Source organism: Pelmatolapia mariae, linkage group LG22, assembly GCF_036321145.2.
Source record: "Pelmatolapia mariae isolate MD_Pm_ZW linkage group LG22, Pm_UMD_F_2, whole genome shotgun sequence".
Taxonomy (NCBI): Eukaryota; Metazoa; Chordata; class Actinopteri; order Cichliformes; family Cichlidae; genus Pelmatolapia; species Pelmatolapia mariae.
The window spans coordinates 18,297,811-18,324,639 of record NC_086245.2 but is presented as its reverse complement, the minus strand read 5'-3'; the positions used below and the strand labels follow the sequence as shown (position 1 = coordinate 18,324,639).

The window sequence follows — 26,829 nt, the reverse complement described above, 5'->3', positions numbered from 1 at the left end:
GAAACCGTCACCTAAGAGCCAACAGAGCCCCTAATTGGCCATGACCGCTACCCCGGGTTGAGCCCCACAAGGAAGATGCTCCTGGGGAACCCCCCGACGCCCTAAGCCTGTCCCTACCCCCACACCAATCACAACAGTGAAGGTGGGACCAAACTATGGCCCCCCACCCCCACTAGGTGATGGAGCTGATCAAAGGAGCCCAGAGCAATTGATCTGATGTGGTGGCAGAGGCTGTATCAAGACTAATGTAATCTAATAGATAATTTCTATATTGGTTAGAATTAAGATTATTTTTATTTTTCCAGTTCATGAGGACTGTTTTCTTGGCTATGCATAGGGCAGTGAAAACCATATGGGCTATATTCTTTTCCGTAGTGACATTATCTAAGCTGCCCAACAAACATACTAAAGGAGAAGTTGGAATGTTACATTTCAGACACTTTGATAAGTCTTCACATATCTCACGCCAAAACTTCTGAACTGGTGGACAGAACCAAAGAGCGTGGATATAATTGTCCGGTGAATTGGTTTGGCAGTGTGAGCAGTTGTTGGTAGACGTAAAGCCCATCTTGAACATCCGATGACCTGTATAGTGCACTCTATGTAGTATTTTGTATTGAATTAATTGAAGACTGGGATTTCTAATTAAATGAAAGGTTTTTAAGCAAATCTGAGACCAGAAGTTTTGGTCTAAGTTAACTGATAAATCCGCTTCCCATTTTGCAATAGGAAGTGATATTGATTCATCTGTTTTAGAAAGCATTCTGTATATTTTGGATAGTAATTTGGGGGTTTTAAGAGTAAGAAATTGAACCACACTTGGTGGTGTTTGTAGTTCAACTTGACCCGGTTTAAATCTCTTTTTTACTATGGATTTAATTTGTTGATATTCTAAAAATCTTTTCTTGTTAATCCCATATTGTGTAACTAGTCTGTCAAATGAAATAAATTCTGTTCCTTCTAGTATATGTTCTAAATATTTGATTCCTTTACTACTCCAATCTGAAAAGTTTATCATATTATTGTTTTGTAATATGTCAGGGTTGTTCCAGATAGGTGTACGTTTGCATGGGATTAATGGAGACTCTGTCAACTTCAGAAACTCCCACCACGCTGTCAGAGAGGAGCTGATGTTGACGCTTTTGAAGCATTCATGTCGTTGGATGTTTGAGCTGATAAACGGTAGATCTGAAATCTCTAGATTATTGCAAAGTGCTTGTTCTACATCTAGCCAAGGTTCATCTAAGAGGGTATGTTTTTGCCATCCTGAGATAAACTGAAGCCTGTTGGCCAAGAAGTAGTGCTGAAAGTTAGGTAGTTCTAATCCTCCTTTATCCTTGGTCTTTTGTAGTGTTTTTAAGCTTATACGTGGGGGCTTATTTTTCCAAAGGAATTTGGACATATATGAATCTAGAGATCTGAACCAATCTTGCGGCGGTTTAGTTGGGATCATTGAGAATAAATAATTTATTTTTGGTAATACCATCATTTTTATAGCGGCAACCCTTCCCATGAGTGATATGGGTAGACATTTCCACCTAGCCAGATCACCTTCTACTTTCTTTAAAAGTGGGATATGGTTTAATTTAGTTAGATCTGCAAGCTTGGGAGAAACATTAATACCTAAATATTTTATATTTCCCGATTGCAGTGGAGTAGAAGAGGAATTATGGAAGGAGCAATTAATCGGAAGGACTGTAGATTTTGACCAGTTAATTGAGTAATCTGATATTCTTGCAAAAGAGTTTATCAGTTCAATCACCCCAGAGATATTGGTTTGTGAATTTTGGAGAAAGAGTAACACATCATCCGCATAAAGGCTGATTTTATGTTCCACGTTCTTGCATTTTATGCCCTTAATTACTGAATTCTGTCTAATTGCTGCTGCTAGTGGTTCGATAAAAATTGCAAACAGTGAAGGGGAGAGTGGGCATCCCTGCCTGGTGCCCCTCAGGAGACAGAAGCTGGAGGATGTCTGGTCATTTGTTCTGACACAAGCTGTTGGGGAATTATATAATATTTTTAACCAGTTGATGAAAGAAGATCCAAAACCAAATTTGTGTAAAGTTGCAAATAGAAATTTCCAGTTAACTCTGTCAAACGCTTTTTCTGCATCTAGAGAAAATATTGTAGTTTCAAGGTTTTTACTGTATGAGTAGTCTATCAAATTAAGTAATCTACGTGTATTTGTTGATGAGTGCCTACCTTTTATGAAACCAGTTTGGTCAGGATGAATTAAGAGGGGGGTTATTTTCTCTAGTCTCTTTGAGAGAGCTTTGCAAATTATTTTAAGGTCTACATTTATAAGGGATATTGGACGATAGCTTGAGGGATATACAGGGTCTTTGCCTGGTTTTAGCAGGAGATTAATGTTTGCAGAATTCATATTTGGTGGAAGTCTGCCATTTTCTTTGATTTCCAACAACGTTCTGTAAAAAACTGGTGCTAGAATCGTCCAGAATTCTTTGTAGAATTCTGCAGGAAAGCCGTCTGGACCTGGAGCCTTATTATTGGGCATATTTATCAGGGCTTCCTGGAGTTCACCTGGCGTCAGTGGCGAATCCAGTGCCATTGCTTGAGTGTCTAATAATTTTGGGAGAGTTATGTTGTCTAAAAACTGATCAATTTCCTTTTTAGATGGGTTTATTTGTGGTGAATACAACGTTTTATAGAAATCCCTGAAAATGTTGTTTATTTGTTTCGGTTCATATATTGTGTTCCCAGATGAATCTTGAACAGCACATATAGTTGTTTTTTCTTTATTTATTTTTAGCTGGTTTGCTAGAAATTGACCGGATTTATTACTATGTTCATAATTTTGTAAGCGTAGTCTTTGTACTAAGAATTTTGTTTTTTTATCAATTATCTCATTTAATTCTAGTTTTGTTTTTCGTATTTTGTTCAATGTTTCCTGATCTTGGTCGGACGCATAGGCTTCTTCTAGTGATTTGATGGTTTTTTCTAATTCCTGAATATTTTTGTTTTCTTTTTTCTTTTTATGTGATGAGAAAGAAATTATTTTACCTCTCATCACGGCTTTCCCTGCTTCCCATAAAACAGAAGCTGATGTTCCGGGAGTGTCATTAAAGTCTAAATATGAAGTCCACTCTTTTTTAAAATATTTAATAAAGTCTTCATCTTTAAGCAGTGATGTATTAAATCTCCAGTTTTTACTTGGCGTAGTATTATTCTTGTGCATTAGTGTTAAAGATACAGGAGCATGATCGCTGACAGCTATAGGGTGAATCTCAGTGTCTGAAATGTCACTCAGCAGTGAGCTGCTGACCAAAAAATAATCCAGACGAGAGTAGGAGTGATGAACATGTGAGAAAAAAGTATATTCCTTACTGGTGGGGTGAAGGGAGCGCCATGCATCGCAAAGACCAAAGTCGCTCATATACTGTTTGATTATATTTGTGGACTGCCAATTACGCTGAGTTCCTGCTGTATTGAGCCTATCCATTTCTTCATTTAGTCCAAGGTTGAGGTCGCCTCCAAGAACAAGTGTGCCATCTAAGTGTTCAGAGAGTGCACTGAAAAAACTGTGAAAGAATGAGGGATCATCAACATTTGGACCATATACACTTACAATACATAGCTTTTTATCAAGTATAGATAGTTTAATGATTAAGAATCTGCCCTCTGGATCTATAACTGTATCGAGTACTGTGAAATTAATATTTTTATGTATTAAAATTGCTACTCCCCTTTGTCTAGAATTATAACAAGCTGAGAACACATTAGGAAACTCAGGTGTTTTAAATTCATTCGAACCTCTAAGAGGTCTGTGGGTCTCTTGTAAAAGGACAACATCTGCCTGTAGTTTTTTGAGTTGGTTAAATATTTTTAACCTCTTTTCTCTGGAGCCAGCTCCATTTACATTCCATGTAACGAATCTCAGTGCACCCATAGATGTCTGTGTATAACTAGGGGTTATACACAGACATTTCTGTCTTAATATTTCTAGTAACAGTACTTAAACTGCAGTGAGCACATGAAACATCCCTGCAGATTTCTTACTGCAGTCTTCACACAATGGAAAGTGTGTTAACTTTGAAAATATTTGTTAGTTATGGTGGTAATTTGAATTTATTTGCTACAGACAGTGACTAAATCTAATTTACTCCTGACCCCATGGGCCCCGATATGAAACTTGAAGCACATACTTTTATACTTCAGTTGATGGTTTTCTTGTCCAAATTGCCCAAATAGACTTTGAAGTTTTAGAAGAAGCTTTAGAGTAATTTTTCAGAAGTCAGAAGTACAGTAATTTGTTTAGCTGTTTCTGCAATATGTGCAAAACAGTTGAAAAGACCAGTCAGACGAGGGTCATAAATAGAATCACTACAGTGCTTCCAGATGGACTTTCCATGTTGTTTGGTTAAGCATTTCTGGGTCATGCTGTTTTGTGAACATTGTGTCTACTGCAGCGTCATAAAGCAAAGATAAGAGCTCTAGGACCTCCACGCTGTTTACAAACACACGGGTGAAGACGTGCAACACGTTGTTTGGGTGCAACAGAAAGTCATACGACTAAAGTGCCTGCAGGCTGTGTTTCCGCACTTATCTTTGCAGTGTTCCAGTGCTTTAGCGTCATACTGAACTCTGTGTTTGTTGAAATTAATTTTACAACCCTTTTAAGCTGAAATTATCGCAGCTAAAATAAGGCTATGAGAGACCGTGACAGACCTTGAGGATCGAAGAACAGAACATTCTGAAAAACTCTCACATCTTATTTCACGTGACAAAAGCACCAATACCAAAACGTGTACAACTGAAACGGGGAGCATGTTTTGTTTGCATGTTTTGTGTTCTCAGTGTCATAAAAGTGTGAGTCACCAAGCAAAGCTTTAGGAAAAGACTCAGGTGGCTACCTAAAGACAGGGCAGGTTGAGTGGGTATTACTTAATTAGATACCCTTTTAATCAAGTTTAACAAGTGCGGGCCTTATTCCCATGCATACATTCTCTAATGTTTGGCCTCAGGTTCACGTTCAGCTTCAGGTAGCCCATAGTTAGATTTATTCTGAAGTGGGGATTCATCCATCTGTACATGCACACTGTCAATACAGCCACAACAGACAACAATTAATACAAAATAATACAAAATACTGAAAAAAACTGACTAAACATAACTTGGACTTGATAATATATTATTCAGCTGTGGTTCACCATTCAGCCTGTTAGTTTCTTTTCTTTACAGATAAGTATTTAAACCACTACACGAAAGAAAAAGATCAAACAAATTGAAGTTGGTTACAGGCAGAAATGCTGCAATTAACAGAAATCCAAAGCACACTATTATACTATTATACTACTGTAAATTTAATGTGCTTTGTTTCGTCACCATTGACTTTCATAAAGATAGCAAATAATCTGAAGGTATTTGCCAACAGGTGCAAAGAATCCACAGTGACGGCATACTTATTGCATATTGTTTTTTAATGTACTTTGGAAATTTATAATATAAGTATAATTTGTATTTGCAATAATATGTTTATAAATAATTCCACTTTGGAATTCTATAACTAATAGTCGGACATCTCCTGCCTTGTCCATGTGATTTTTATATGCAAAGACGATTGCTTACATTTTACAGTGCATTTGTGTTTAGTCGTAATGCTAATAATACCAGAAGTTTTCTCTTTGGCTAAACAGAATACTGGAAGATAATCAGTAAATGAAAACCACAGATATAAGAGCATACACTCTGCACAGATAGCTATTTTCATCTGATCTGTGTTTTTTTCCCCCCCACTAATGTGGTAAAAACTTGCTGTGGTAATGTTCAGGTATTTTCTTCCTTTTTCTCACAAGTTTGATGCAGACAGCAGACCCTTACTGGCACAGTCACAGAGCGTTTAAATACTGCATTCAACAGAAATCAAGAAAATATGTTATTTTAATCTGTTGTGTTCGTTGTTAATTCACAGCGAACTGCTGAGCTAAACACAAAGCAGGTGCAAAGTTTCAGCCACGCCTGAGCAATACTATTTAACTCTGGAAATTAGACAGATGCTGATAGCTGATATCTTTTGACAAATGTGACATTTAAAAAAACAATTACTACTTTCTAGAAAATATTGTTTTCACATTCTGTTTATGATTTTACATAGCGTTTATGCCCTATACATAGTATTTTCCTATACATATTTTCCTAAATATAAAATATAGCGGCTATAGCTCTGTAGCAACCACAGAAGTGCGTGTGAGCTGTTCCCTGACAAACGGAGCAGTTGTATTCTTGAGCTCATTTACTGGGTGGCCCTCTTTGGAAAGTTTATGGTTATGTAACCTGAAAAAACATCACAGATGTACTGCAGCCTGTATAATTTTCGGAAATGCGTATTTGGTATGCGCTCACGAATGCAGAGCGTTAATTGGTCAAACTGAACGTTCAAGCCACGCCCATGAGCCGTTGATTACCTTTTCCTCTTCCCCAGCCTCCTTTCCAGTCTATCTCCACCCCACTCTCAGGCAGAGAAGACACTACTCGAGCGACGCGCGTTCTTCGCCTAACCATATGGCAAAAACAGCCGTCTTTCTTTCTTATATCATTGTGCCCACTACTCTTTAAAAATTCCGCCGAAAAAGAGAAGACGATTTTCCAAAACCTTCTGGCCGTTATCTCACGTAAGTACAGCGAAGTACTTCGATTGAGTTCTTTGGGTTCAGCGGGCGGACGTAACATGGCGGGCTCGTCTTTCTGCCTTCTTGCTGCACATGACCGAGCCACCCATTGAAATATGTGTTTTCCGGGTGTTTTCGTGTTCAGCTCAATGTATTAAGAAATTGTGACGCAGTCACGGCACCACTATGTAGCTTTTATTCGTTTATTGTGTCATTTAGCGGCTTGTTATTGAAATTTTAAGGACACCCAGCTCTAACGTAAGCTCCTTCCGTCGTCAGTTAGCGGTTCTGTCGTTTCCATGAACCTTTCAGCAGTGTATTTTGTCACAATGGCGTTTCCTTTGAGCAATACAAATTTCTTTTAACTAGTCAAATGTAACGTATTACATCTGTTTGCTCTAGTTAGGGGTTATGCTTTGTCTGCGCATTGAAATAATACTCAATTTGTCAAGTTGTGACACTGTTGTGAGTACTACAGCGCATGCGCGTGTTTTATTTGGACAGCTATCGCGTAAGGAGTACCAGCAGCCATAAAAACACTAACGACAGGGGTAGTAGTTCAATTACAGGCATTAAGTCGGGTATAACTGAACCGATAAGGGTGTTGTGTCATTCAGGTTTTGACCCATGACAAATGTTCAATAGATAAGACCTAAACATCAAAAGCAACAATCAGGATTGTTGAGCCTCCTTAAGAACGCTGTGCTACATGTTTCCTGAAAGTGTCTTTCCTCTGGCTCTATATCTAATACTGAGTGTGCTTGTACTTCAGGGCTCCCCTGTCTCTGCACAGGTGTATGAACGCTACCCAGAGGGCCTAGGGGCGGCTCTTTACCGGGAGCACTTTGACTTCAACGCTGAGCCACCTTGGGATCCTAGCTGATAGAGGGACAGGTCCATCTCCTGACTTGTCCATGTGAGTAGCTGTGTGTGTCTTATACACAAAGATGCATGCCTTTTTATAGTGAAGGTGTGTGTGTGTGTGTGTGTGTGTGTGTGTGTGTGTGTTGTTGCTGCAGGAGTCTGAACTTAAATATTTTACTTAACATACTAATATACAAAGTTTTCTCTGTGCACGAGAAGGACTGAAGTATAACAAGTAGACACAAATAGGGGTCATAAACCATAGATAAGAGTACATCGTGTGTGTGTGTGTGAAGGACTAAATTCTGCACACAAAGCTGTTTTGTTTGTTTGTTTGTTTGTTTGTTTGTTTTTTTTAAAGGCTATAGTCATATATTCCTTTCTTCTTCTTTGTTTTTTTCCTCTTCTCTCCAGTTTGTTGCATACCGGCAGGACCCATTGGCTCAGTCGTGACCCCCTGACTTGTTTATCTGCTCTTTATGATTGTCGGATTAACGGAATACGGTTGAGATGAAAGGACTCGCTGACCAACCCAGCTACATCATTGAACTCCTGGAGGGAGGAGTGACTCTGGAAGATGTCATTGATGGACACATCTGTGAACAGGCTCTGGTCAGTTCAGCTTCTATAACACTCTCTTGAGTAGGGCTGTTCGATATAACAATATATATCGGATGACGATATAAAAACGTCTATCGTTTCATTTTACGCTATCGTTTGTTTCGTGGTGTCGCAAAATAAACTGTTTACGGCAATATTTTTTCATTATTTTGATGGTCACTGTAGTGGCTATCTTAATTTCCTAAAGTTCTCTCTTTCTCTTACATTTAATATAACCACAACTACAGACGGACAAGCGCTTGTTTTTATGCGTTGTCGTTAGGAACAACGACGGTAAAACCACCTCGTGTCCGCTGGTTTATTTTCCACATAAACCTTTCACAATAAAGCTCAAGATCCTGTTGAGACTTATCAAAATAAACTGAATCACGTGAAAGATGCAGAGTATTTACGGATGAGAAGCAAAAAAGAGCCGCCAGGTGCTAAAAAATAAACCTTAGACTCAAACGTTAGAACAGGCTTTTCCCCGCAGCACGCTCTGTAATAAATACTCGCAAAGAAAACGGCGGCCATTACAACTTATGTCTAAAAATGTATCGTTTCATGCATCAGTTAAAACACTCGACTCCAGGTACGCGACGCCCAGCTGGAAACACTTGACGCAAGTCGAGCTGCCCGACATTCACAGAATTTACAGAAAATGCTACATTTTTGTGATTTATATCGTCATCGGACGATAGATGTCTTAATATCGGGATATGAGATTTTGGTCATATCGCACAGCCCTACTCTTGAGGATATCCCTGAATTCTATTTTACATCAGTGAATTACTTAATCTGATGGGATTTGTATTTATACATGTTGTTTGATAAATTTGTCTACCTGCACCCTACCTTCTTTCTGATTTCTCAGGTGGAGAAAAGTGCTTTTGTGGTGGGTGATCTCGGTGCACTGATGCGACAGCATTTGTGCTGGCAGAGCCTGGTGCCACATGTGCAGCCCTACTACCCAGTCAAGTGCAACAGCAGCCCTGCGGTCATTGAGTTGCTGGCATCCTTGGGCCTGGGCTTCATTTGCGCCAACAAGGTAAGCTTTTTCATGTAGTTTTGACTCGGTCAGTAATTATTTTAAGCTGCAAAGTGCTTCATCCTCTTATGTAAGCACTTCATTTTTTTAAGGGCAATTACATTACAAGCATCATTGATTGGTAGTCAGCTGATGACTGTTATCCTTTCAACTTATGCAACGCATTTAGTACTGCTTTTGATTGTTTTAATGAGTGTGTGGTTTTATTTTTTATTGTATTTATTTTTTTGTGCATCCTGTTACCTGCAGGCTGAAATGAGCCTGGTGCTGGATCATGGTGTACCACCGGAAAGCATCATCCTCTCAAGTGTGTTCAAGCAACTGGCACACATCAAGTATGCTGCCAAGAACAACATCCAGCATCTTGTGTGTGAAAATGAGGCAGAGTTGTCCAAGATTGCCCGTCTGCACCCTAATGCAAAGTAAATGAGCTAACTTTTTTAATAAACGCAAAGTCTAAAAGAAGATCCTTGGTCTAATTTAAAATGCATCTGACCCCCCACCCCACCCCTTCCAGGTTGCTGCTGCAGTTGACCACAGAGGCCCACGCGGCTGAGACCAGCATGGCCTTCGGCTCCTCTCTCAAGAGCTGCCGGCACCTGCTGGAAGCAGCCAAGGAGCTGGGAGTCGAGGTGGTGGGGGTAACCTTCCACATCCCCAGCTCCTGCCAGGACCTGCAACAGGCCTACACCCATGCACTGTCAGATGCCCGCTGTGTGTTTGACATGGGGGTGAGTGCTGTCTTAATTATGAAATCATAACTCTAGTAGTAGACATATATTAACTATATCCCCCCCCCCCCCCCCTGGTATTCTGTCTTGAAATGACTTTATCTGATATGACAACTGTCTGTATCTGTATCTACTCAGGTGGAAGTGGGGTTTAACATGAACATCCTTGACATTGGTGGTGGATTTACTGGCTCGGAGTTTCAGCTGAAACAGGCAAGTAGTGAACTGAAGTGACTCATTTAGAAATGCTTCAATCTTCTTTTTAACTGCTTTATTAGCAAGAAGCATGAAGTTACAGGTTTCAGCTCCAAAAGCATTTATTCCTATGATCCAGCAGTCCTTTGTTTTTGTCTTTTTGTTTTTTAATCTGAAAATATCTGATCTGTCTGTTCACTGTATGCAGGTTGAAACTGCAGTCAGGCCTCTGCTGGATGCCTACTTCCCCCAGCTTTCTGGTGTGCAGGTCTTGGCCCAGTCGGGCAGCTTCTACGTGGCCTCTGCCTTCAGCCTGGCTGTCAACGTGATTGGCAAGAAGGTGGTGACTCGCCACTGGGACAGCCTAGCTCAAGGTGAGTTACTTTACTCTCTGAGGTTGTGATTATTTAATTTTTCACACAATCAGAACCAAACTAGTTGAAGTAACTCTTGTTTTAGATTTCTAAAATGGTTATCTAATGTATTCACTCAGGTGAGAACAATGAGGATACTGAGTTCCTGTACTACATGAATGAGGGTGTTTATGGTCCATTTGGCCGCAAGCTGCTGGGAAACTCCATCCCTGCCCCGTCAGTACACAAGGTTAGTAGAGGAGACTAAACTCAATTCATGACTGAATAGATCATGTGATAGCAGCTCTAAGAAGATGTCAATTTATTTTTGAGAACTTGAGGAAGAAGTCTTGTTTTAGATTGTTAATGATTGAACCGTAATAAGACCCCACATTAGTTATTGTTTTTCCAGACTAAACCAATAACTGTTTATCCGTCTGATCTCACATCAGATGATATATGAAGAGCTATTGTGTTAGTGTACAGAAGCAGTGGATTACACTGATCAAGACCATGTTGCATTGTGGCCCCTTGAGCGTTCCCAATGACTAAATAATAGCTAACACTGTCCAAACAGAGAAACAAACATGGAAAACGCATGAGTCTGTGCTAATACTGCACGTTGTAGTGCTTTAAACAGCAGACGGTGTATTAACTATACTTTTATTTTTATTATTATTTTTTTTTTTTTTTCTTCCATAAGTGTTCCCTCCTTGAGTGCTAATTGCTCTTGGTAATGATCAGCCTCAGCTGGCCTCTTCCTCAGGTTTACGCTCCACTTTACATTTCTATTGTCCTGGAGAACAAAATCCTAGATAATCCAAAGCAACCTGATACGTTTAGGGTTAAAACATTTCCCCTTCTGGGCTTTGAGCAACTCATGAGAGCTGTGAAACTAAAACCATTAGGTAAAGGAACTAAGGCTGTATCTAACTGATTAATAATTACAGCGGTCCAGGGTAAAATTCACGCACATGGTTACTGTTGTCTGTTTTTTGCCTGTTTTGATGGGTTTTGTTTGCCCCCCCCCAGCGTGCGTTGTGTGCTGAGGAGGCAATGTATGCCAGCAGCCTATGGGGGCCCTCACTGGACCCCTTGGACCAGGTGGTGGAGCGCTGCCTGCTACCAGAGCTCAGTGTGGGAGACTGGCTTCTGTTCTCCAACATGGGGGTGTGCGGCCTAGAGGACCTAAGCTGCCTCTCCACTGCCCCCCCACTGCCCGTCTACTACACCGTCTCCACCTCTGACTGGTGAGTACGTTGGTGTCTGCCACTCATGAAAATGTAGCAAGGATACGAGACATTAAGAGAACTGATCGTCACACTGTTGTCCTCAGGTACGAAATGCAGGAGGCCGGCGTGACACTGGGTGGCGCCATGAAGAACTTCTCGTTTCTCCCGTACAGTCCCTAAGTACCCTTGCCCTCTGTCCCATATTTTATTGCACAGATCTGCCTTACCTCTGCTTTCACTGTGTGAGAGGAGAGGTCAGCGTGGTGTTTGGGATGAGGGGTTAAATGTGGTCAACATTCCAGCCGCTTTGGAAAACAGCAGTGTCCTGTAATTTCTTCCAGAATTTCACTTTTGTACCTCCAGCAATGACACACGGTTGGTTGTTTGATACCTCAGTTCAAATTTTTTCCTGGAAGATGATCCTAGTTTTGACTCTTTGCGACTTTAATCTGTTTGCTAAAAGAACTCTTGCCCAAGCTTTTATGACATTATGCAACAAAATGGATGACTCTTTGGAGATGGGACCCCCCCCCCCCCCCCCCCCCCCCCCCCACCCCTACCCCCCCATGTGTTTGGGGTGGTTTGTTTCCTAATTAAAATTCAGTTTACAAAATGTACAATTGATTTAGATCCATTGAATCACATGCTTTGTATTGATTACCTATCAATAGTTGTGTAGCTCCTGTGTCTGAGAACAGTACATTTGGTCTGTAGACGATTTTTGAAGTGTTTAAAAGAATCACTGCCACGTGAGGACTCTGCACCTCGGACTCCTCACTTGGCGCTGCTTAAATGAAATAATGACAATTATGTATTTTTCTGTATTGCAGTTCACTCAATGCATCTTGTTTTTGTTTTTAATATTTATTGGATTCAGATATAACTTGGGCAAATTTAAAGCTCCATCCTTGTGTGTTTATTGCCCAGGTATTATTGCAATGGCCCATTTAACAGTGTTTTCGTGATAAGTTATTGGGTTTTTTGTTTTGTTTGTTTTTTGTTTTTTAAATGATACATGGATTACGTGTGCTGTGATTTCTATTTGTGACCTCAGTGGTTTCCTTTTACTCGAAAGCCGTGATGGAATTACTGTAGGAGATTCCCTCTGTGCTGAGCTGTAGCTTGGATACAGTGACACTGTATTCAGTGCACTCCTTTCTCTCAGAGGTTAATCTGGTTTAAAAGGCACAAAATCTTATGTGGGTTAAAGGAAAAATACTGTGACACTTGTCGAGGGGATTGGACCTTGTTCACTAGCTCCTTTGCTGGCTCTGAAAACCAACAAAGGAAGGGGGGGTTTTCTCTCTTTTTTTTTTTTTTTTTTTTTTTTTTTTTTTTTTTTTTTTTTTCCTTTTGAAACATGCTCAAACACAAATGATTTGTATGTGTCAGATATGGATGTACATGTCTGTATCTTTAAAGTGAGTGATGCTAGTTGTACACAGACCTCTCTGGGGCAGTGCAAATGCTAAATAACATGACAGACCTTTCATGCCTCTGAAGTCGGGGGACTTCCTGCACAGTCTCCTCTACAGCTACATGTTCACTCATGTTAAAGATGACCTGAAGCATCGTGTTTGGTTTTTTTTTTTTTTTTGTTTGGTTTTTTTTTTTTTGTTTTTTATCGACTCTCGCCCCTGTGTGTCACGAGTGACTAATGTATTAATTTGCTTGTCTAAGGCACTAATGGACCATAGCCTGTTCTTTGACTGTACATTGTGCTCGTTAAAGTAATAAGTGATTAATTTAATATACATTTCTGACCGAAATCATTTCATCTGGTGTTTGTGTGGTTTTTGGCATTGGTGGGTGGAGGGGCTGGAAATACAACATTGTTCCTGTAGGCCAGCATAATTTGGTGCTTTAGCAATTTGCTGCATCCCACAGCTAGGGTTATTTTGAAGACAATGACTTTACTTGGATATACAGACTCTTTAAATCTGAAGAAAACTTAATACTACTACAACAGCCTAGTTATAGACAAACATGGCATTTAACTGATTCACAGATTCTAGTGACATCACCTCATTTTAACTCTGTAAAAACTACAAACACCTAACACGAATCTTGTGGTTAATAAAGTTAACAAAAATCTAATGCTAGTTAACAAAAGTTGACTTGAACTAAAAACTGAAATAAGTTGATGTTTTAAACAGCCAAGAATGTGCTGCACCAACCAGTATTATTGTTCTTACATTTATTTTATTCTTTTAGTTATTGGTGTTTAAAGAGTAAAGGGTTTTGTTTGGTTTTTTTGTTTGTTTTTTTTAAGCTAAAATAATATGTGGACTATTTGTCCAATGCAAGGTGTGGGAAGTTGCGAATATTCATACGTCGCCACCCGGGTCTCAATCCAAGCCTTCTCTTGCTTGTGTTGATCAAATACTTTATTACTTTTTTGTTTTTGTTTTTCCCTGGTGTTATTTCAGATTGTTTGCTTGTTAATTAAAATTTAGGTTAAAATAGCATTAGTTTTGCGGTATTTACCAAATTAAAATGGGGTGATGTCATTGGACCTCTGCATCAGTCAAAAAGAGAAAAAGCTAAAATTTTGGCTGTTATTATTCATGGACCATGCCTAGTTAGATTTTGTCCTACTAGAATTAACAGTTTTATTCATATTTTTAGTGGTCTGCATATCCTAATAGTATGCTGGTAAAGTAATTTAGGTCTACTGAAGTTAGTTATGGATCCTAGCTTTCCCATTGCAGAAATGCTATCTTTTCAGCACTAAACTGACAGTGCAAATATATTTGAGGGGAAGGGTAATAACCATTTGCTGGCTGTCCACTAGAAGCACTCCAGCGGTTTATCACACTGCATTGCATCTTTAGACAGAAAGGAGCTTTTAATCACCTGCTGCTGTGGGTCCTGTTATAATGAAAACTGACCCGCTTGCGGGATTTTATCCTAAACATTACAAAAATTACAGTTGAATACAATTGAGTTCAACCTGTACAGTGTTGTGTTTCCACCATACATTGCAACATTTGCGTATGTGTTCAAGCAGTGTGGTTCATTTTCAGCACTTAGATCAAATTAAGAGCTGATCCTTTAGATCAGGATGCTAGTGCGGCCACAGCTGCGCTGAGAGTACACTGGATAAAATGGACAAACCCCTGCCCTCACTGTTTGTAAATTACCTTGCATGCCCTGTCAGTGAATGAGACACCCAGCTCGGACCTGTTAGCGTTCTCTGAAGCTTCCAGTAAGATCCATGAATGACAATATACAAAACAGGGTGTAATTTTGATAATTACTTATTTATAAGAAAGATGTTTTAAGTGCAGACCATAAGCAGCACTGGGGCACGAAGGAAAGATTGATGTGTTTTGTGCAAAGTTATTTCCTCAGAATAAATACACTTCAGAGTGAATTAAAGCTGCTGAATTATTTCCTCGATGTTGCACGTCAGAATCGAGTTAATCTGAGGGATGTATTTGTCTAACGGGGATCATTACAGCTCCTATCAAGTGTCTCATGTGCCTCAAGTGTTCATTAGAGAAGTGTTGCTTGCATTTTAATTGGATTAAAAGATGAATAGATCAGCAGATGGATCATGCACAGTGCTTTCCATTGTGTTTGGAGTGTGTATTGATGAATTGGACATTGTGCTTGACAGCAGTGGATCTGATTGCAATAAAAAATAAATGAATAAAATCTCGCACCTAAATGGTCTGCAGGGGGAAAATACACACAGCAGTACAAAGAAAAATAGCTTAAATTCAAGGTTACCACACACTCGATCGATCTGAAATTATATGCTTGAGCGATCCACATCATCCACTCTTTGACTGCACAAATAGAGCAACTCTGAGTCTGATTGGACCATTGCTAATTGGTCTAAAGTGAACACCCTTTTGTTGCTATGAGCAAAGGAAATCGCAAAGAAAAAGAATGGAAATCTTTGTCTTCGCTAACTTTGGGTTGGAGACAATGCTAATCTAACTTAGCTGTTAGCCTTAGAGATACATACTGGAGTACAGTCATCATATGTGTAAGTATGGCACTTCGTGTGTCCATTCTGTTTGCAGTGTCTGACTTGGGTGTGAGCCTAAATCAGGCAATGCAAGTGTTGGTTATCAGGCCATTACAAAGAAGAGACTGTTGAAGGGATTATTGATTTGTTTATATTTCATCCAGTTTTTGCCTAAATTGACCTTGGTTGTTAAGGTTAGCATGCAGGCGGCAGTCAGATAGGTGGTTAACGCAGCGCTCAAGCTGTGCTTGAATTACCTGTAGGCGGGAAAAGGTGAAGGTAACATCGTTAACCTGGAAATTGCTCTGATCAACTTTTAAAGTTAGCTACAACTATGTATAAAATATATGAAACAAGGTTTCGCAGTTGGTATAAATTACCACATGATGGTAACTAGCCATTTTGTCAAGTTGTAACTGTAAAACACAATAAAAAATCCTAACACTTAATCTTTTGCTAGCCTAAAGACATCTAACCTACTCATTTCGCTTTCTCCCTCAATCAAAATGGTGGCTCAAAGTAATTGGGTACAGAAAGTAGCATGATATGACATCACACGCCAAGGACCACCCATTTAGCTCATTTTCTCGACACCTCATTGGTTGGACTTGGGCATGTATCACGTGACTTGCTGCTGTGGGGGGTGGGGGGTCGCAGGAGCCACGCCCCCTACCTAGCTATTAGATGGGAATGGGAAATGTGGGCTCACCAGGTCAGATGTGGCATGAAATTCAGAAACTGAACCACAGAGTGCGTCACCTGGGCAACCGGGAGCCGGGCTGAGGGTCCTAGTGAGAGAATAAAAAGTTATTCAGGTTTTAGCAGGCGAGCTCTCCCATTGGTCAGTTTGTGCTGTATGCAAATGAGGCAGCTACGTCAGATCCTGAACTTGAGCGCCATTTTTTCCTCAATAGGGGGGAAGAAAGGGACAAAAGCTGGACCAAAAAAGAAAAAAAATAACTTGTCTCCGGAGTGGGTTCGCAAACATCACGTTTCATATTTAAGCAGGGTGTTCGCAGAGCGGTGTGCACGGACAGCGAATGCCGCTCGGGGGAGCGTCTGCGCGCAGCACCGCCTGTAGACGCAGCTCACTGACACACACAGTTGCGGGCCGGTGGAAGTGGGAAAACCCTTAGCTCTGTCGGTGGTGGCACAGCGACAACTAACGTTAATCTACGCTGAAAATTGGACGAGGTAAATATGTGCGAGGAGGCTGTGGGCATCCTCGAGTAGGCGGATGCGCCCTCGCCGTCTTAGTCACCGGCTTGTTGCTGTCAGCGTGCCTCCCCGGGCTTTTTTAGGACTTCAGTGCGGCCAGCAGACACATTGTAGTGTTAGCATGGATGGCATGTGTGAGGGGGACATGTTTTTAGTTTACAGGTGATCTAAATCTCGCACTTTTAACTGAATAAAAATAACTTTTTTTTTAGTGCTCACTGGCGAACGGCTGGTGTTTTTGCACAGATGCTGAGAGTGATATCAGCTGATGCACATTAACTGTTATGGCTTTTATTTGTGTTACCACAGAGCCTGTGCAGACATTATACCCATATTCAGCCATGCTGTGATTCTCATCAATCAGTACTAAATACAGGCAGGTTGTCACTATGCTGCAGTGGATTATTTAACTACATCATTATTACCCCGTCCGTTATTCCAGCTTCATTTACGGTTTATGTGTTTTATTTATTGGCATAATAGGGTTATAAATTATTGATGTAATACTGCATACATTACCTGACCTCAGCTAACCTTTGTTATTCTGCCCAGTGTGTGCCATTTTCACCTTTTCACCATACTATTCACTTGTTTTGGGGCTACAGAAAATATTTTTATTAATTTAATGATGCTACAAGTGAAAAACAATGGTAATTTTGTAGGCTGGGAAATATCATGATGTATGTTTGCACTATAAATGCAGTAAAAGCATATTTTGATAATTATTTTATAATTAATAGAAGAGCACGAATGCTTTGTAACCAGTTGAAAATTTATTTTCCTTTATAAGGGCTTGTGAGGAATCATGTATCAGGTCCCAGTTGGAAATATCGAAAAGATCCGCAAAGCAAGGAAGGCAGTGAAGAGCATCTTGAGTGAGATCGGCCTGGAAGACTGTCAGAACCTGCTGAAGGTAGGTTTCTGTCGTGGAGAATAATCTGACAGATCTCTGGGCTTGAGTGTTGTTTACTTTGTTCTGCTCTAGTAACAGCAACTCAAGTAGAAAGAAAGCAGAATGTGCTGATTTTCAGAAATGCATTAGCCCATGTTTGTTTGAAAATAACATAAAAATGAAACTGAGATTTTTGGATTGTCTTAAACAAAAAAGGATCATTTTGAATTTAATGTGAGTAACACATCCAGGAAGCAGGGGACAGGTTATGTAATGCTGGTGCAACATAACATACCTAATTAGTTTAATTGGTGACCGTTCAGCAACATGGCTGGGTATAAGAAGAAGTCTCTTCAAAAAGAATAGTGGCCCTCAGTGTAAAAACCGCAGCATTTGGGTGTTTCATCATCTACATTGTCGTAAAAATGTGGCGTCTTAAGGCTTTTGCGCTGGTTGTGGCTGCGATAGTTGCCCTAAGGAGGCCCGGGATCAGAGAGGACAGAGTGCTCAGTGAATTTTCTTCACTCATTGATTTATTAGAAATGCCAGAACCACAGGGGGGCGGCTTACAGCTGTTAGTGCCCTGCCAAGGCTTTGGGCCGAGGTTGGCAAGCGTGTGGCTCCCACTCCCTGCAGCTAAGACAAAAGAAAGAGAGAGGAGAAAAAAAATGACTTTATTATGGAGTAGTTATTTTTCATTTTTAGTTCCTGTATTTGTGAGTAATGTTTTACATTTTCCAGTTGTAAAAATGTTCTGCCTTTAAAAAACAAAAAAATGAATCAGTTAAATCAGAGCCTACACCACCTTAAGTTTTGCTGGACCTGGCATGGATGTAGACAAATAAATGGGTTCAAAGTCCCTCCCACTGTTTGTTATGGACTCCAACCGAAAAGAGGAAACGTTTAAGAGGAAAATGGAGAGTCTTACACTGTATTAGCAGATTCGGTGAGCTTGATCTGGATGAGAAACTAGCAAAAAGAGAAAAACAAAACAAACAAGCATGTAGCATTGCTGTTATATTTAGGGAGGGTCAAAAATGTTTCTTTTGGTGGTAAGGGTTGCCCACCTCTGTTGTGTGAAGCTGGTCACCTCCGAATGTTAAGAGCTGAATCCTGCATTTTTCTGTCGTCGATATTTTAATGGAAGTTAAGGTGGAGTGTTGGTAGGACAGGCTCTGTTGTCGCTCATTACATGACACACACACAGGACACGAACTGATAATAAACAGTAGTTTGTGCACAGAGATTGGTGCACACGATAGAGCACACTTTGCGTGCACACAGCTCTCAAATTCCACTTTCACATATTTTGTTTATTTTCATTCTCTGTCAGTGATGGATAATACTTACATAATATACTGACGTCTCTGAAACAGTACAGCTGTTAAAGTCGAGTAGATCTACGATGTGTCTGAATCCCAGTCTTATGTTGTCCTGATGTCTCTGAACGTGACTTGGGATTTTTCAGACCAAAAGAAGTCTAAGCATCTGCCTACTGCTGATTGTGTGTCATAGCACCTCCTTCACTTGTTATAAATTCTTGCAGCATCACATCAGCAGAGTTTGTGAGAGTTTCTTTAAACTGAGACTGATGTGCACATTTTTACGTGTGATACAGCTTCGGTAAACAATGATTTGTGGGTTTAATCAGACATCAGATTTGCAGATAGTTTGGTGAGCATGCGTAGTTCATGCATTGCAATGTAAATTCAGTGAGGTTACAGAAAACAGCCAGGTGTGCAGACATCCACACGGACCCACACACTAAATTTACATCATTGGGACCTGAGCGGACTTACAGTTGCAGAAAATATAGTCCCAGCTTTAGCTAGTACGCCTAGCTTGTTGTCTCGAATGTGCCCACATTGGTATTGCAGTTCTACTTTGGAAAATCTGAATGTACCATATTCAAGTCTGTATACTTCACAAAAATGTGCAGAAAACCAACATGTTTGCAAGTGATCAAGAATATGAACAGTTGTTATTTTGTTTCCAGTGTTGTGGAAATCTGTCTGAATTAATAATATGTTAAAATATAGATTTATCAGTGACAGAACATCACTTCAGTGGGGACACGTACGTTACAGCTATAGTTTCATATCCTCTTCACAAAAGGAAATACTGTCAACACGCAACTAGGCTGACCTTGTTGCTCATCAGAGAGCCAAAACAAACGGCAGACAGTACAGAAGGTTTGGGTTACAGCATTTTTCAGAGAAGTTCTTGCTTATTTCACTAAGATGATGCCAACCTACATTAGGTATATATTCCAACAGCATGACTCTGCAGTATGAGTTCAGGAGCTAAAATGGCCTGCCTGCGCTCCAGAAATGTCACCCACTGCAGAGATCTTGTACTCGTCGTTGAAAAAGAGGTGGTAATATTGCATCAAGCAAGAATGAGGAAAATATGAAGCTGTTTGCCTCCTAAGTTCTCACATGTTTACAGGGTGTTGTTTAGTCCCAACTTCTCAAAATATTTTGCAAATGGGGTTTTTAATCCCAAACACTCATCCCATTCTGCTGCATCCACACAAACTCATCACTGATTCTGCTTTACAGCTTTACACTGTAAAGTGCAAATGGATCCAATCGTCATGATCTCACGTTTACATAAGAGTAGCACTCACAGGGAGACTGTATGCTTTGTTAAATACTAAACAAGTTGGGCATTTTTCACTGACTAGGCTAGACAGTTAAAAATCAAGATACTTTATTAACTATTAATTGCATCCATTATTGCAGTAACAGTTTACAAAACTAGCTTCAGCTGCTCCCTTGACACAAGGAATCACTTGTAGCTCAGTAGCTCTGCTTGTCTCTGCTCTGACGATGCAACGCACTGCAACTTTATAAAAAAAAAACAGCAAATGGGGAAAACACTGCAAAAGCACAAAAAATAGAACGGCATTGGATAAAACAAAATCTCAAAAAACACAAAAGAAGTGCTTTACTTTGACAGAGCATCTACGGAAGTGAAAAGGTGCAGGTAATGTGTGTTTTAATTGGATGATTCATATAATCATGTTTGCTATTAGCCGTTTACTGGTGGTGCCTGGGCATGACACGATGGGACCACCTCACGAACATCAACATCTGAAAGCGGCTGGGCATCGCACCAATCACGGAGAAGAGCAAGGAGCGCGACTGCGATGGTATGGGCACGTGGTCAGAAGTGACAAAAACTCGTTGGCAAGAACAGCACTGCGACTCGGCGACCAAGGCGCAGACCAAAAAGGTGATGGATGGACCGAATTAAAGACTATGTGAAGAAGATCGGCGCCAACCTGAACAATGCCCTTGACCGTGTCAAATGGAGGTGGCTTTGCAGAAAAGCGGACCCCGCAGAGCGGGAATAACGCTAGGAGGAAGAAAAAGAAGCTATTAGCCGTTTACTGTTAGCTTGCCAAGTCTGCAGCTTTTCCATCTTTATTTTTTTTTTGGCTCCACGGAAACTCTGTTATGTTTTGTGTTCTTTTGCAGCAGTTTTTCTATTTGCTGGTGTTGTTTTTTTTAAGTTGCAGTGCGTTTGGCACCTCAGGGCCACCATATCTTCTGACACAAACTCGGATATAATTTTTGGTTCCTGGTGTAATTCTATAAATTAGGTTTTAACTATTAAAAAGTAATGACAGTTTTAGGACAGAGAAGCTCTTAAAGAGTTTTTAGGCCTCAGAAATTGCTGCAGCTGGTGGCAGAGGCCTGGCTGGAGGTGTCATGTTTTCAGGTTTCCGTCTGCCCATCGCTCCTATTCTTACGATACCTCAGACATTTCTTGATGGAACTGCCTCTAAAATGACTTGAAAGGATTCGCTTGAACTCGAGAACAAACTTTGTGAAAAAGGTCTTTGAGGATGCAAATGAGCATGATTGGTCTGCTTGTAGATGAGGAAAGAGTTTGAGTTTTAACCTTAAAAACAAATCCGTTCATTTTGCTGTTTTTAGCAATTTGATGAGTAAAATATTTAAGTAATAAAAGCCTGCTTTACAAAAATAAAAAAAGTCAGTTAAAAAAATATTTATATGACTGTTCTTGTGGTTTTCCTGTGGAGGGAAGGCCAAAACCCTCTCAGTGAGAGGCCCTGAACCTACATTTCACACTTGAGATGCCCAGTTTGTGACAATGATCTTTATCACCTTAAACCTCGAGTGACTGTAAAGATTGTCTTTGTTGCTGGGAGGAAGATGTGTAGAACATGAGGCTTACAGTCTGTCATTTTTTAATAAATACAGTTAAATCTCTGTAAAGTCTGTATTACTTTGTTTTACATGAGATGCAGGCTGAAGTGAAGGGTTGGCGGTTGGGGACACCATATCTAGGTTATTCTGTTGTTGTCATGGCAACAGGTGGGGTTGGGTGATGTGGCCTGATAACTGTCAAGAGATGTCTGTGGTGTTGGGTAAGTGAGCAGGGTAATAATGAATTGGCATAAGTGCATTAGACTGAATTAACCTTCGCTAAACACAGCTGTAAATGGAAGTTGATAAGTTGGAGTTTCACACAGTGCTTTTACTTTTATTTAAAATGTGTGTGTGTGTGTGTGTGTGTGTGTGTGTGTGTGTTCTGTGCAGGAAATAAATGAAAACTCTGAGAAAACCTCGGATGAAGATGATGCATTTCAGGAAACTGAGTGGATGGATTTTGCGGAAGGATACTACAGCAGAATGCAAAAGAAGGTAAACATGATATTTAAAAATGTTTTTCTCATGCTGTGGATTCGTTAAAAGCACTTTTTTGCCTCCTATTACGCTTTCATTGTCTTTTCTCCGTCCTCAGTGGCCGTATCGGTCTCGATCTCTGTGCTGCAGCCTGTGCAAGTACTCTTCACAAAACATCTACAACTTCAGGAGCCATGTCTCCCGCTGCCACGGTTACGTCCAGTCCTTCTGTGCGCTGACACCCTGCTCACAGTGCGTCTTCATCGGCCACCCCAAGGTTGTGAAGAAGCACATGCTGTTCTTCCATGCCAAACTCCCCGTGTCAAACACCCAGATACCGCTGCAGAGGGAAACATCTTTACCCACCCATCGTGGAAACGAGAGGTATCAGTGTCGAAGATGTGCGTTTCCCACCTCTTCTATCTTTGCAATGAAGAAGCACATTATTCTCAAGCACATGGAGAGTTTGGCAGAGCAGTACATCGGTTACAGGTTGCACCTTCAGGGGAATTCATCCGTCAAAGTGTATTGCTGCAAGATGTGCAAGGTGAACACTGGAACTCTAGACCAAATGTTGCATCACATGCTCATCGAGCCATCACATTATTCAGTAAGCACACAAGTGCAGGTTCTGATTTATGAGAATAAGAACTACATTGTTAAACCGACTCCTAATGGGAATGGTTTGTTTGTGACATTCCCAAGTATTGCTCCCAAACCACAGCAACCTCAAATGCTCAATAGTAAATCTTTGGTCTTGCCAAGTAACGGCCAACCTGCTGGGACTGTAGTGGCATTACAGCAAGTACAAGGGACTGCAAACAGTACCACTCTGATCTGTGCCCCTGGAACAAACCAAGCTTTCCTGCCACCTCAGGCCTCAGCGCTAGTGCAGCTAGCTAGTGCTGAGGCTAAAGGTTTGCTTCAGCCCGGTGCCACGATAGCCCTCCGAAGTGCTTTGCCCCAAGGACCGCCTATGGTCCAGCTTCCCACAGTTTCTAATCTTGCTCTAAAACAGGCGCCAGTGACCTTAACTCCCGCTTCAGCGCCTCCTTCAGCTCCTGCTCCTGCACAACAGACCCCACAAGCGCAGCAGATCCTCCTTCCGTCGGGACTGCAGGCGAACGTAGCAGCTGGACCTGGGACTGTACCCAAGCCTGCTGCAGTTACACACAGTTTAGCAACAAACCAAATCGGCCTACAAGGTACTATGTTGACTTCACAGTCTCTGCTGAGTCACCTGATCCCGACTGGCAACAAGGTGAACGGCATGCCCACGTACACTTTTGCTCCCCTGCAAGTAGCAGTGCCAGTCTCTCACAGCACAAGTACTGCCCTCAAGTCAGTTGAACAAATAAATTCCACGCCACAAACTAAGAAATGGATAACCTGTCCCCTCTGCAATGAACTCTTCCCTTCCAATGTCTTTGACATGCACACCGAGGTCGCCCACCAGACAAAATCTTCCTCGTCCAAGTCAGAAAGTGTAGCCGCGCGAGCTGCATTCCTGAAAAAAATGCCTGACAAAACTGTGAAATGTCTAACCTGCAAAATTCTACTATCAGAAAAGAGCGTCTTCCAGCACCTGCTGCATGGCTTGAATTGCTTGTACTGCTCAGCCTTGTTCTTCTCAATCAAACAGCTCATCGAACATGTAAAGCAGCACAATCCTACGAGCAAGGCATACTGTGATTTCCTGAGGCAGAAGTACAGAGTCTACTCAAAGGGTGCTGGAGGGATCCTGTTCCCTTATTTTGACGTTCACACCTCTGCGCCAAGAGAGATCCTTGGTGACGCAGAGGTCAAGCTCGCCTTGGTCACAAGTTCCCTAGATCTGATTTTCTTTAAGTTGCAGCCCAGCAACCACCCGGAAATCTGCTCCGTACCCGTCAAAGTCAACAGCTCCTACTGTCCCTTTTGTGATGAAAAGTTTCAGCAGGAGTCGGACTACTTGCAGCACCTGAAACAGAAGCACTTTGTAGCACCCACTATCCACGCTATTCTCAAGACAGAGGCTTTCAAGTGCATATACTGCAACGGCGTGTACACAGGAAAGGTCACCCAGCAGGCTGTGATGCTCCACATTCAGCGATGTCGTTGTTCACCCAAGCCACAACAACCACCCACACCTGCTGCAGCACCCCAGCCGCCACCAAAACCAGCTCAGCAAGTCAATCAGGCTTCCGGTCTCTACTTCCTTCAAGTACCACAAGGGCTGACTATGAAACAGACATTGGCTCCAGCTCGCGTGACTCCAGCTCGTGTGGCTCCAGCTCGGGTTGCTCCAGCTCGCTTGATTCCTGTCGTGCGCCCCACAGAGCCTCCGGAAACCGAAGCAGAGCTGCAGTCGAAGAGGAGACTGGAAGCTGCGTGGCGGGAGGTCCTCGAGGCCAACAAACGAGAGCGAGAACAGAGGGCAGCCATGCGCAAGAAGCGAGAGCAGGAGAAGTTGTTGCCTCCGCCAGAGCCCGAAGTTCAGAGCGACACCGCGGTCAAGCTGCTGCTGGAGCCCACCCCAACGGAGCGCCGCTGCAGCGAGGAACGTAGAGACTTCATATCCAAATACTTCAACGTGAACCCGTACGCGACCAAAGCAGAGACCGAAGAGCTGTGCAAGAGGCTGTCTCTCACCAAGGCAGAGCTGGCGGCGCTCTTCAGCAAGAAACGCAGCAAGTGCATGAAGAGTCTCAAGAGGAACACTGCAGCCATCCTCCTCGGCTTCAACATGGCCGAACTGAGCAAACTCAAGCACAACCTGGTCATCCCGGAGCAGCAGCCTGCCGAATCAGCAGCTGACACGACAGAGGAGATGGAAAGCGGCGAAGACGCACCAGAACCGATGGACGAAAGTGGAAATGAAAAAGTCACAGATGGGGAGCAGATGGAATGAGCTTAGAAGTGTGTGAAAGTGGAACCTGAAAAAGTGCAAAAAAATAAAAAATAAAATAATGCATTTAAAAGTAGAAAATAAGCTCATTAATAATGACCACGTTTGTGTTAACAGTCATCAGAGAGGTTGATCATGCATTGTAAATGGATGATGTATAACCTTACATAGAAGCTTACCTGTAACAGAGGGTGGTTTATTAATGTAGCCTTCATTATTAGTGCTTCGTTTGACTTCAGTACATCGTCAGTGGTCCATATTTTTCCACAGAAATGCAAAGCCTTGTGGGAAAGCAGGTCCAAGTGTATTGTCTGATACATTGCATTTAGCTAGATACGATATCTCTTTCCACAATGGTTTCAACTTAAGTGCTTCTGCCTCTTTTTGCTGCTTTTTGCAATCATTATTTTTGTTCATTTGTATTTGGTGCACACCACAACACAAACAAGCTGATCAAAAGTTTTCCCTTTCCATGTTTGTTTGTTTGTTTTGCCTTTTGATTTCTGCCACTGGATCTGTTAAGGTTACTCACTCCACTTGTCCCTCAACATTTATACCGTTTAAGGAGATTACTATCTTTTTTATTTTTATTTTTAGTTCTCGCCCAGCTCACCAGCTCATGTGGACCTACTGAGATGAATGCTCATCTCACAGTGTGGAAGCTAATCTTTTAAAGAATGTATAAGTGTTTTGAGTTCTGAACTTGCTGTTGGCCATGTTCCCCGCATGAGCCTTTGTTTTACTTTCAGATTAAATTATAATTGGTGCCATTGTGAAGTCTGCGCATTTCCTCAGATTTGAGGAAATTGCTCGGGAGATTCAGCAGAACCTAGAACGTGTTATTGGGTGTTCCCCGCATCGGTTTTCTGTTTTGTTTTCTATATACTTGTATTTTCTATAAGTCCAAGAGTATAAATATATTGAAATATTGGGAGGCGTTAAAATAAATACACTGTCCAAAGCCACTGTGGTGTAAACAAAATAACATGGTTTCCTTTTACACAAATGGTCCATTTTTATTTTCATTTTGTAATAAAAATGTAATTTTTAATTAAGCTGTGTTAAAGCATCCCAAGGTATGTTTTTATTTTCCTTTTATTCCCCCATGTGTAATTACAAACTGCAGGCCCCTCTTTCTTTTCCTTTTCTCACAGAAGTGAACAAACTGGTTTAAAGTCATAATACAGGCAGTGCATTATGTGTAATAAAAGGCGGACAAGTGTAGAGTCTTAAGGGTGTGTCATCAGTGTTTAATATACCCCAGAGGAACACTGTGGTAACAAGTGTCTGCGCTGCATATTTTTAGTCTTTGAAATGAAACACATTTTTCAACACAATCTAATTGCTCAGCGGTGATTAAGACGTGGTTTGTGTTGGGCTCAGCCAAACGTCTCGTTATTAAATTGCATGCATTATTAAGTTCTGTCCACACAGTGGTGCCACTTTCATTACATAAGAGAGTTATTTGTGAAACAAAAAACATTTTTCCCTATTCTGTTAATTATATCTCAGTCTCAATCTTGTTATATAATGGTAATAATTT

General features: G+C 41.2%; 2 protein-coding genes and 1 long non-coding RNA gene across 4 annotated transcripts; 2 read left to right on the top strand and 1 right to left on the bottom strand.

Moving 5' to 3' along the window:
• Positions 1-6,465: 6,465 nt before the first annotated feature.
• Positions 6,466-13,424, top strand: azin1b (antizyme inhibitor 1b). 2 transcript variants are annotated; one of them, XM_065470893.1, is made up of 11 exons: positions 6,466-6,632; positions 7,423-7,545; positions 7,908-8,105; positions 8,968-9,141; positions 9,391-9,563; positions 9,659-9,872; positions 10,011-10,085; positions 10,276-10,441; positions 10,561-10,670; positions 11,453-11,670; positions 11,757-13,424. In XM_065470893.1, the coding sequence occupies exons 3-11, from the start codon at positions 8,004-8,006 to the stop codon at positions 11,830-11,832; spliced, it is 1,308 nt and encodes a 435-aa protein (XP_065326965.1). In that variant the 5' UTR covers positions 6,466-6,632; positions 7,423-7,545; positions 7,908-8,003; the 3' UTR covers positions 11,833-13,424. The 2 variants fall into 2 exon arrangements, with proteins under 2 accessions (XP_065326965.1, XP_065326964.1); XM_065470892.1 differs by having other exon boundaries at positions 7,402-7,545.
• Positions 13,425-16,536: 3,112 nt separating this feature from the next.
• adnp2b (ADNP homeobox 2b) lies at positions 16,537-26,341 on the top strand. Its single transcript, XM_065470890.1, has 4 exons — positions 16,537-16,825; positions 17,640-17,762; positions 22,313-22,417; positions 22,518-26,341. The coding sequence occupies exons 2-4, from the start codon at positions 17,655-17,657 to the stop codon at positions 25,287-25,289; spliced, it is 2,985 nt and encodes a 994-aa protein (XP_065326962.1). The 5' UTR covers positions 16,537-16,825; positions 17,640-17,654; the 3' UTR covers positions 25,290-26,341.
• Positions 17,778-19,794, bottom strand: LOC135933035 (uncharacterized). The gene is made up of 3 exons (XR_010573676.1): positions 18,809-19,794; positions 18,547-18,710; positions 17,778-18,377 (listed from the first exon to the last, which is right to left on the bottom strand). It is a non-coding gene; the product is annotated as an uncharacterized LOC135933035 (long non-coding RNA).
• Positions 26,342-26,829: the final 488 nt, after the last annotated feature.

Coding starts and splice junctions, on each gene's coding strand:
- adnp2b (XM_065470890.1), top strand. CDS start 17,655: ATGTATCAGGTCCCAGTTGGAAATATCGAAAAGATCCGCAAAGCAAGG. Junction 17,763..22,312: donor ACTGTCAGAACCTGCTGAAG/GTAGGTTTCTGT, acceptor TGTTCTGTGCAG/GAAATAAATGAAAACTCTGA. Junction 22,418..22,517: donor ACAGCAGAATGCAAAAGAAG/GTAAACATGATA, acceptor CTCCGTCCTCAG/TGGCCGTATCGGTCTCGATC.
- azin1b (XM_065470893.1), top strand. CDS start 8,004: ATGAAAGGACTCGCTGACCAACCCAGCTACATCATTGAACTCCTGGAG. Junction 8,106..8,967: donor ACATCTGTGAACAGGCTCTG/GTCAGTTCAGCT, acceptor CTGATTTCTCAG/GTGGAGAAAAGTGCTTTTGT. Junction 9,564..9,658: donor CGTCTGCACCCTAATGCAAA/GTAAATGAGCTA, acceptor CACCCCTTCCAG/GTTGCTGCTGCAGTTGACCA.